The sequence below is a fragment of the Catharus ustulatus genome, chromosome 8 (genome assembly GCF_009819885.2).
Source record: "Catharus ustulatus isolate bCatUst1 chromosome 8, bCatUst1.pri.v2, whole genome shotgun sequence".
NCBI classification, from domain to species: domain Eukaryota; kingdom Metazoa; phylum Chordata; class Aves; order Passeriformes; family Turdidae; genus Catharus; species Catharus ustulatus.
Window position 1 is genome coordinate 9,637,299 of NC_046228.1, and position 11,491 is coordinate 9,648,789.

The following is an 11,491-nucleotide window of genomic DNA, read 5'->3' on the forward strand; positions in this document are numbered from 1 at the left end:
ATTTCTGCTTCCAATGAGAGGTCTCCATCCCTCCTCCTCTGAAATGACAGGCTGCATTAGACCGTTCAGAATCACATTTGGTTCTCATTTTTGAACAGACATCCAAGATATTATTTTTAGAAGAAGCTACACTGGTATTTGCAAAAAATAGCCTTCTTTGCTTTTATCCCAAATGGGGTCTTTTCCAAGTTTCTTTTCCTACTGTAGTCATATCTCTAAAGCTGTTTGCATTAAACACTCCAATTCCAGAAGCACATTAATCAGACTCTCTTTGGGCTCCTATTGCATGTGCCTTTTTCTGTGTCACAAGGCAAAAATACAACCAGCTCAGCTATCACCTAATTCTCTTCCCCAGCAGAGGAACCCCAATTTGAGGGCTATATATGAGTGTTATGTGTCCATTCAGCATTGGCCTGGTGCCACTGACATCCATACACCAAGAGGGCAGCCTCCCAAGGCCTGTGCCCAGCTGTGGGGAGTCAGCCCCCACCAGTCCCTCACAGTTAAAAATGCAGATCAAAAGCCTGGTGCAGTTCACCAAAAAAAGAGGAGAGCTGCCAGTAAGGGCTGGCTTTCCCAGGTGCTGACCAGCCTGCCTGGCTGTGGTCCTGTGGGGGCTCTCAGAAATCTGCTCTGGAAATGGTTTTCTCTGCTTGGCTATGTTTACAGCTCTGAGAAAACCTGGCAGGAAAAGTGAAGAGACATCCCTGATGGGTATGGGGGTTCCGCTGCCTGCTGGCAGTGAAACTCAAGGCAATTCAGCAGCACAGAGATAAGCCATAAAAACAAAGACAGGTTTGTTTGGGTTTTCTTCTGCAGATTCCTAGAAAAAGACCCGGACTTAATGAGGTATTGCTGCAGCATCCAGAGGCAAGGCAAGCCTGGAGTGCTGGTGTCTGGAAACAGAGTGCCAGTCAGCCTGCAGCCACAGGAGGAACAGGAGGGCAAAGTCAGGCTGGAAGCCCCACAGTCTGGCTCGTTCCCCAGGGCTCCCCTCAGGTGATGCTGTGAGCACTGGGGATGCACATACCTCCAGGAAAGACCATCATCATGGGCCTCTGTGACCCTGGAATCCTGGCTCCCTTGCCCACCCCAGCAAGCTGTAGGCATCATGGACAGCATGGACTCACAAGCCCATGCAGAGCAGGATGCCCTTTCCCAGCAGGAAACCCAAAGGGACCCTAAAGACACCAAAGGACACAGAGAACAATTGCCACCACACCAAACACAAATCCACCATCCCCAGCCAATCTCTGAGAACCACAGTGAGATTAGTAATGGGGCAGGCAAACATGCCCACACAGCATGACACCCCCTCCCAGAGATCCTCAATATCCCTTACCCCCTGCCAAAGAGTTGCTGCACACCAAGCTGGATGACATCAGCTTTCTGGTCCTGTTCAGCTTCATCAGCTGGCCCATGCTCAATTATTTAAAACCATATTTTATTAATCTACCACAGCTTTTTTCACTCAACCTCTAGCAAGTCACTTAACCACTCTGAATGGGTTGCACTGGCTCCATCCCCATGAAGTGATGCTGGCAGAGGTGAGAGGGACAAGCAATTACTCTGCTACTCCTTCTGAAATATTGCAGTAGACCAAAGAGGTCTGTTGGACAACAAGAGCACTGGATTTACCCTCACTCTTGATGGGAGGTCTTACCTAAACACACAAGTGCTTTTGCTGGGTTATAGCAATACTTTTGTTTAGAAAACTCCTAGGATCATGCACATACTTTTAAAACAAGCTCAACGTAGCCAAAACAAAGCAAATTCTGGCTACAATACTGCCAGTGCCAGCACAGGGGCCAAACAGGGACCAGCACTAGAAATTGAACACTGAAGGAAATGCATCCCCAGCCCCACCCTTCCAGTGTTCATCATCACCTGAGCCCTGGATCCATGACAAGCAGAGACTGTAGCTCCAAGCCATCATTGGCTGGACCAAACCAAGGGCCATTTTTGCAGTCTCCATGCACTAGCAGGTGGATTTTGACAGCAAGACTATTTCTAGTTAAGCATTCACCACCAAGGCCAAGCAGCTGATGTCTGACTTGGGGACAGTGTCCCACTCCTGCTCTGGTGGGGGTTGCACAGCACCAGCCTGCACGACTGGTGAGGAATTAGCTGCCTTCCTTCAGGCAAGATGTTGTTTTTCCACATTTTCTTCTTCAGGAACATAATTAATCTATATGAAGCAATGCTGTTTTCTTCTCAATTTGTGTGCACTGCCTTGATAAATGAGAAGCACAGGAGAAAACCCTTCCCCACGAGGCCTCTTTCCCCTCTGAAGATGAATGTGGCAGGAGAGCAGGGTGACTGCCCTGCACTGAAGTGGCACCTGAAGTCCCACTTCAATAATCCCAGAGGAAGGAAGACCACGTTCCCACATGGGCTGCCAAAGACAAGAATCCAAGAGAAATTTAATTCATATCCACAGATGATACTCCCATGTAACTCTGATCTTTGAACACACTCTGACGTCCAGAAGATGTTCTAGCTTTACTGCCTGCATAAACATCCACTGGGTCTGCTATCTGGGGGGAAGAGGAATGTAAATATTTAATTTCAGTCCATTTCATCAAATATTTAATCTATTTAATATTAATTAAATATTGGTCTGAATAAACAACAGCTGAAAATTCAACTCTCCCTCCAAACATCTGATAACTTGAAGATGTCAGTCTATGCAATCCCAAATGAGATGTCAATTAATAAGAGGGGAGGTCCTATCTTTATGTTCTCTGTTGCTGGAATTGCTGTGGTGGATTGTTTGCCTCCCATCACATTTCAGGTTGAATCCTTTTGCAGATGGGTGTACAGTAGCAAAATCTGGTTTACACCAACCATTTCCACACCCAGCTTCACTGTGTCTCATTTTCCATGGACTTAATTTGTACATCCCCAAGTGTGTGCCCTCCTCCCACTCCCAGCTGCTACATCCTCAGCACTGGGAATCCATGAAGCCAAGGTGATGAAAACAGCTACTGGACTTAGGGCAAATAAAACCCAGGTCCCTCATGGGTGGACATCACTGGTGTGAATCGTTTCCTAGCCCTTGACCACCCTCCTGACATGGTTGCACATCTCTCACATCACCCAGCAGCATGGTCAGGAACAGGAATTTCTGGGAACAATGAGCAATAGCTACAATAGGAGCAGACCATTTCCAATGCCAATGTTTAAGCCAATTAACGGCTTTAAAGGCAGTTGTCCCCATTGCATCTGTTGCTACAACCATCTTATTTCACTACAGAAAACCCTGTTTGGACCCAATCCCATCCATACCAGTCACACCAGCCAGAATACATTCTCTAATTACCCCCCACAGAGCCAAGAGTGATGAAAGATTGCCCTGCATCCAACAATGCTTACCTTGCTCTCATTGGTGCGTGCCCAACTCAGCAGAGCAGCACTTAGCTTTTCCTTTCCTCCCTGCTGCACTGTTTAAAAGCCATCTCACCCAAACACTGACTGGTGTTGATGAAAGCAATTATACTGCTGCCCAAAATGTATCAGATGTATCTTCATTATCCTGAGACAGCAATGCCAAAGGCCCTAGATGGTAAATCTTCCAAAGTAAGCAAGTCAGGTGATTTCATTTAAACAGGACATTTTTACCCTTCTGTCCCCACTAAATTTTGAGGCTGATTTAAAGCTACAAGATATTTGTTTTAAAATAATAAATGCAGGATTACTTTTAACTAACATCTCTGAAGTAGAAATCTTTGGGTTGTGCTTAGGTTACAGGTCAAACTCATAACCAAGAGAAAAACAGGAAGACTCCCCTCCTTTTGGCTATGTGGTTGACTGTGCCACTTTTCTGTGTTTCCATGGGGAAAAGAAGAGCTCAGTGCTGCATTTGGTGTCCCCTGTGGACGTGTGCCCTGTCTGGGTAACAGCACAGCAGAGACAACGAGCATGGAATGGTGTTTGTGCCAAGGAAAGGCGGCCTGAATTATCAGGAACTTCATTCTGGCAACCCCTGCTCAAGGAGCCATTTCAGGTCAAGTATCTGCATCATGGAACTGAGAACAAACTCAGCCTTACACAGAGAGGACTTACCACTAGGTTATCCAGGAATTGTGACTGCAGGAATAGGCTGGGAAAGGGGAAGCTCCAGCAGGGTACAAATCAGCACCCCAGCAGCCCAGCTGCCAGGTCTGCCGCACTCAGGGTCCAACTCTGCATGGTTTGGTCTGCAAGAGAAATAGTTTGTCTGAATTTTTCTATTGCCAAAAGTTATCCTGATGGCAAAAGATCAGAATTCAGCTTTTCACTCTTCAAAAAAGTTCAGTCAGTTCAGAAAAGAAGTTTGGGTGCAGTGTTCTAAATATTCATCTATACATTTATTTTATTTTTTAGTCAGGGAATCTTTCAGTAACACCTTAAGGTGTCAAAATTTAGATGAATACTTTGCAGCAATGCCACATTCACAGATGAAGAAAAGGCAGCCTTCACCAGAAATTACTTTATCAGAGATGTCCAGCGGTGAGAAGCTTGTTCTTTTCTTCTTTTCTGTAGAGAGCAATAGAAAAACAAACAAGAAAAAAGGCCATAAAGTCATGGTCCAGCAAAACACAACTGTTTCAAACAGCAACAGAGCAATCTATTCCTTCATGTAGCAGCTGACTTAAAGCAAATGTTTCTCATGTCAGGGAGTGAACCCTGCAGAGGTCACAGAGCTCTGGAGGACCTCAAGGCTGCTCCTGCAAATGCAATATCCTGGGCAGTGCCCAAACCAATTTGGGCCAAAGGCTGCAGGCACTGCACACAGGAAAGCAGAGATGCTCAGGTCAGCTCATCTCACCTCCTGATAAAACCCATTCACCCCATACTCTCACACAGACCCAACTGCTGGCTTTTTGACTCAAACATGCTCTTGAAAGCCATCCAGAGCTCCTGCTGCAGAGCACTGCTGACAGGAAACACGTGTCAGTGGAATTTCTCCACTAGTGCAAAAGGCACTGCGGACCCCAGGAAATCCCAGAGCACCTAATGACCCCCAAGCCTCCTGGGAAGGGTCCTTGCTCTTCACTCCTCCCTAAAATCTGCTGCAGGCCACTCTCAGAGCCAGAGAAGCAGGACCTTGGATCCGAGGCAGCACAGATGCTCTCTCTGAATTTGGCCAACATGGAATTGATGATCTCACTAACAGACTAAACTAGAGCGAGCTTAAGCATTTTTAAGCTAGTTTAAGCCAACCAGTTTATATCTTTGTTGATGACACCTGTGCTCAAGTGAGGGAGTTGTCTTCCTGCTCCCTTTTATGGTCTATCCTCATGTGTCTGTTGGATTTGGGTGCTGAGACCCACCTCACAGCCCCATACTCCTGGATGTGAGATGATGTCCTCAATATTTGTGGTCCCCCTTAGGAAAGGGCCTAGGGGACAACTGAAATGGCCAAGAAGGTGTCCCAAGATGGAAGGATGTTGAATGACCAGCTCAAACATCAGTATCTCCATTCAACACCTCTCAACAACTGCTGCACAACAGGCAGGCCTCCTCCTCCTCCTCCTCCTCTTGCATGACACCTCCCTCCTGGGACCAGCCATGCTCTGACACAAAAAAGGCATGGATTTTTGTGCCCTCCACAGCCCTCTTCACCATCCCCTCTGCTCAGCCTTGAGGATATTTGGGATTGTGCTGTAGTCTCCCTGCACTATGACCTCCAGATGGAATTTCACCTGGACTTCCAGGGCTCAGACTACAACGCCTTCTGTTCCCAGAGGGGCTGGGATCTGGTCCTGACCATTTGTGAGCTGAGTGAGTACCAGCGGCTACTGCAAGGCTTGTGCTGATGCAAATTCTGTTCTCTCTTTACTCTATTTCTACAACTTGAGATAAGGCACAGAAATCACAGCTACTACAAACATTTCACAAGTCACAGGGATGAAACCAGCTGCAAAGAGCAGTTCGTACCAGAGATGATGAGAGCTGCAAGTGGAGCTGTCTGCCAGGACAATGGCTGTAATAAAGGAGCAATCTCAACAGACTTTGAACTTTTCCAAAGAACAGAGAACGTTAAGGAATAAGACAAAGAACTTCAACTGGTGAAAACTGCAGAGGCAGCAGGGCTGCCCCCCAACCCAGAGGGAACCTTCCCCTGGGCAAGGGGATGCAGGGTGGGACTGGGGGTACTTACAGCACAGCAAGGCTGATGGGCATTGTCTGAAATCCACCAAGGCTCCTCTGGCTCTGGGAAACTCATTTTGTGTGAGCAGAGTGATTCAGGCCAAGTCCCTCCCTCACTGGAAAGAGGCTCCTCTATGTGACCAGCTCCTTGGCCCCCTGAGAACATGGACCAAAACCCCATGGAAACAAATGAACACATCAGTGCTTCTGAGCGGATTGGGGACAAGCCCTGGGCAGGCAGCCACAGGTCTCTGTAAGGGCAGCCCTGCTGCTCATGCAGCTCTCCCCAGAAGCATTCTAGGATATTTGCTCCACCAGACCAACTCACCTGAGCCCCTCCTGCACTTGCCTTGTCTGGCACGGTTGTGCCCTCCATGGAGGTCCCCACACAAGGGGTGGCAGGCAGGGTCACCCCACAGAGGAAACTGGTGGAGAAACATCTCCCAGCTGGCAGTGGCATCTCTGCCTGGTGTGTGCTGTGCCAGCCTGGCTGGCTCCCATTCAGCTGGGGACACAGGTCCCTCTCCCTCCCCTCACACCATGAACCTTTCAGCCCCAAAAACAAAGGTTATAAAAAAACAATCAAGGTTCATTACATCCCTTAATGCACCATTTGCAAGGGAATTACCTGGAAGCAATGATGGGGAGGGAGTGGGGAGGGGGAAGGGAAAGAGCCTCAGTCTCCCAGCCCCAGCCCCACCAAAATACTCTGTAGTGCCCACACTAGAGATTTGTGAGGAAGGACAACTGACAGCCAGAGGGGTGGAGAATGTGCAGTCGATGGTTCTGGATCACCTCCTCTCCCAGGAACTGACCCAGAGTGTCCCATGGGATCTGCTCTGTAAAACCCTCCAAGGCCATCAGGGTCAGCCAAGACACAGTGGAACCAGGACACTCCACCCAAACCAAGTTCCCTTGGCCTGCAAAAGCCACCACAGTGTTCATCTCTGGGCCACCATCAGGTGTCCTACACCCAGCAGTGATGCTGCCTGTACACCCTGGCCCCTGCCACCTTCCCAGCACCTCCAGGGCACTGGCAGAGGGGGGCTCTGCACCAGCAGCTCCCACATGAGGCTCTGGTCATTTATTTTCTCAGCACAAGCAGTTCCACATTCGGTGGGAGAATGTTTCCCCATCCATCACCTCCTTCAGTGAGGGTCTTGGCACCACTGGTAGAAGGGCAAGCAAGCTCTGTCTCCTGGGGGCTGGAAACAAAGGCCCACTCAGGTGGACACTCCTGCATGTATCACAAAATACTGCTTTCCAGCCTAATCCCATTTGCAAACTGATTACTAAAAACCTTCACAATAGCTGCAAAGGCCAGGCCAGGCAGGCGTCCCCAGCAGCAGTGCCAGGCTGCAAATCACACCCTCAAACCCTACACTCTTCTCTTTAACAAACACATTAATGCCCTGACTGTGGCACAAGGGGGGAGGGGGGTGGAAATACCCAAGAAATATAAGGGACTCATTTGTTATTATGTCACTGCACGATGAACAGAGCCATTGTTCCTACCTGGGCTAACAATCCCTTCCAGACAACACAAGTGCTTTTCCCACTGTGTTCTCCAAAAAATGGTGAGACAAAGCTACCGGTGGATTGGTGAACAGTTCAGAAAATAAAATACAATACGATAAAATAAAGCAGCTAACATTATTCAGAGGATTTTCACACTTGATCTGTAAACGCTCTTTTATTTAATAAAAATAATTATCCATTATAGCAACTTCTGGTTGTGGTTTGGTTTTGTTTTTGTTGGTTTTTTTTTTTTTACATTAAAGCACAGTTTATTTGCTTTCCTCAGCTCTTGAGGATTCAGTTCTGAAAATGCAAGTGAATGTAAACACTGCTCTCCAAGTCCCAAGATGCATCCGGGGACACTTGGAGTTAATTAGAAAGTCAAAAGAGAGAGCAAAATCAACAAAACACTTCCCAAAAGTAAAAACATATTTTTAAAGTCTCTTCCTGTGTACCATACAACTCCAGAGAAGGCAAATTCATTTATACATTCAATTTATACAAACTTTGCTTTCTCCAAACCCTTTCTGCGACTTGTCAGCATTTGATAAAGCTGTTTTCCTAACATTGCAGATTCATTTATTTATTGTGATAAATCAAAAGTTTTTCCTGTAAATGTTATCCAGAAATTTATTCATGGCACAAGAATGTTAGATTTGTTCTGTCCATTTTTGTTTTGGGTTTTGTTTTTTTTTTAGCACAAAGAGTTGAAAGTCATTTCAGGAAAGAGTGTAAAAGCAGTATTAACTCTCTCTCCTGCTCCAATCCCACAATATTTACACTTTTTAATTAAAAAGAGAAAGAAAGAAAGAAAATCTTAATTACATTATAAAATAATGGAGAAACTGGAAGTTAAGTTTCCCACTTTAGAGTTTTGCCTTGTATAAGACTGAAAGAGGGATGCTTCCCTATTTCCTAGGAAAGATGAGACTGGCAGGTTAAAAACTGAACTCTTTCTTAATTGAGAAAGACGAATGGCCACTGTGCACAAGCCCCTTCCTCTCTGCAGGAAATCCTGCAGAAGTTAAACTATCACAAATCAGCACAGATGAGATAACATGATATGTGGAGCCCTGCTGTTTGCTTTGAAACATTACCTATTTACAGTTGAGGTGGAGGAAGCGAGTGAGCATCGAACACATTTCAGTGCTGCAGAGTGGTATAAAATAAACAAGATTAACTCGTGGGGAGCCTGGCAGGGTCCCAAGGCTCACGTTGCAAGGGAGAGACACTCTGTTGCCTGGGACATCCCTGCCTGCACAGCAAAGCCACCGCTCTGTCAGGCTCTGCTCTCATGAGTAACGACATGGCAGTTGCCATCTCAGCTGTGTTGTGTCACAGGCAACACAGAAATTAAACAGAAACAGGTATGACATAAAAAAATAGCAACAAAAATAGCCAGTCCGGTGAGGTCTGTGATCATAAGCTTAATAGCCAGGAAAAAAAAAAATTACAGGAATTTGGGAATTTTGGAAATATTATCAAACTGTCAGGTAGGGGGATGGCTCTAGTTGTTCAGTGGTTTTGAGTGAAGGGCTTTGCAGGGGGTAGGAAAAGAAAGACTTTTATGGTATCAAAGATAATTAAAGCATTCACAGTTTCAAAGCTGCTTGTCTTACAAAAATTAAGCATTCAAATTCAAGAATACAATACTGTATTTTACAAGGGGATCAAAATTCATTACATATACAACAGGAGGGGAAAAAGACACATCAAAATAAAAAAGCCAACACCTCTGGTGTGGCATACTCCCTCTTTGTTGCTCATTTCACAGAGCTGCACTATGTTTGCCTTTAAAGAGTCAAACTGAGCAGTCATGAGAATATCCACTGAGAGATTCTGGCAAAAGGAAAAAAAAAAACAAAACCCTAACAAAATAAACCAAGCAAGTCAAAGGCCATCCTCCCCTGGCAAGCCGAACGCCAGGGCTCGGACCTCCACTTGCCTGCTGCTCCTCTCTGCTGCTGCCTGGTGCTCCCACAGGCTCATCTCAGGTTTTAAAGGTTTCCTGCTCACCAGCTGAAGGAAACCATCCCACGCAAGCACAGCCCGAGAGAGACTCACTTTACACTCCTACAGAGTCTTGATTAGTCCTGCCGGTAGCACAGGGTCCTTCAAACACTCCTTTTCCTCTCTATCCTGCAGAGGATCCTTTTAAAGGCCCGTCTGAAGTCATGGTTGAAAATGGTATAGATGACAGGGTTCAAGGAGCTATTGCAGTAACCGAACCAGAAGAAGAACTTGAAGAGGGTGTCGGGCACGGAGCAGCTCTCGCAGACGGCCATCAGCGTGTAGGTGAAGAAGAAGGGGAACCAGCAGATGACAAAGACCCCGATCACCACTGCAAGCACGAAGGTGAAACGCTTCTCCCTGTTCTGCCTGCCTCTCCAGCGGGACCCTTTGGTGTTCCTCTCCTCCTCTGTCTTCCTGGGCAAACTGTCCCCGGGCTTAATTTGGCTCAGCTTAGTCTTGGTCTTTCCTCTCGATGGTCTCTCTGACTTCTTACACTGGTTGTTCTCCTGGTGCTCGGAGGAAGAAGTCTCCTCCATGTCTATGCCATTGACCTCTCCCTCTTGCCCACCACTGCCTCCTGCTGCCTTCTCCCCATTGAGTTGTGCTGTGGCTGGCAGGTCCTCCTTGTCAGTCAAGCCATTCTGCTTCTTCTCGGGGCGCTCTGCCCGCTTGTTCGGCGGGACCCTTGTTCTCCTCTTGGCTATCTGGTAGATGCGCATGTAGACCAGGATCATGATGAGGCAGGGGGCAAAGAAGGAGCCGATGCTAGAAGAGATGATGTACCACTTCTCATCGTTGATCTTGCACTCTGCCACCCCCTGGTCAGCCTGCTGCCCGCTCTTCTTCTCGATGGAGATGAGTGGTGGGAAGGAGATGACAGCTGAGATGACCCAGACGATGAAGATGATGCACTTGATGCGTCGCGGGGTACGCTTGAGGTTGTACTCGATGGCTTGTGTGATGGACCAGTAGCGGTCCAGGCTGATGGCACAGAGGTGCACAATGGAGGAGGTGCAGAACAGCACATCCAAGGCCAGGTAGATCTCACACCAGACTTTACCAAAGTACCAGTACCCCATCACCTCATTTGCCAGCGAGAAGGGGATGACCAGAGTGGCCACCAGGATGTCAGCTGAGGCTAAGGAGACCAGGAAGAGGTTCTGGGGGGCTTTGAGCGCCCGGCTGGTGAAGACAGCGATGATGACCAGGACGTTGCCAAAGACGGTGAAGAGCATGAGCAAGCCGGCCAGACTGATGAGAGTGATGGTGGTGTGCAGAGGGTACGGCGTGCCCCAGCCCGGCCCGGCCCCGCTGTCGTTGAAAGTCCCATTGGTGCCGGGAGGGGGGTAACCCTCCTCCTCCTCCAGCTGCCGCTGGTACTCCATGGAGGAGAAGAAGTGTCCCCTCTCCGTGAACGGGCGCTCCAGGTTAAACATCAACCCCGGCTGCGCGGATACCCCCGCCCTTCGCCCCGGCTCCACCCGCGCCGCGCCCGGCTCCGAGCGCGGCTCCTCCGCGTCCTACAGCGCCGGCCGGGGCGGAGCGGCGCGCCGGGGGCCGGGGGGCTGCGGGCGGGCACGGCGCATGCTGGGCGCTGCCGCCGGGACCCCCGAGCGCGGCGGGGCGGGCGGAGCGGGGCCGAGGCTGGAGCTGCAGCCGGCCGCGGCTGCTCTGCCTCGCTCGCCGCCGAGCAGCTTTATAGCCCCGGATCGGGCCGGGGCTGCCGCGTCAGCCCCACGTGGGGAGCTGCCCCCGGTGCGCGCTCACGCACACACCGACACAGACAGAGACACACATGGACGGCGGACACACACGGACTCACAGC

The 11,491-nt window shown here is 48.7% G+C and overlaps 1 protein-coding gene across 1 annotated transcript; it reads right to left on the bottom strand.

The window, feature by feature from the left end:
- Positions 1 to 8,350: 8,350 nt before the first annotated feature.
- On the bottom strand, positions 8,351 to 11,191 carry ADRA2A (adrenoceptor alpha 2A). Its single transcript, XM_033066674.2, has one exon. It carries the CDS (start codon positions 11,100 to 11,102, stop codon positions 9,768 to 9,770), a length of 1,335 nt encoding a protein of 444 aa, XP_032922565.1. The 5' UTR covers positions 11,103 to 11,191; the 3' UTR covers positions 8,351 to 9,767.
- Between the last annotated feature and the right edge of the window lie 300 nt (positions 11,192 to 11,491).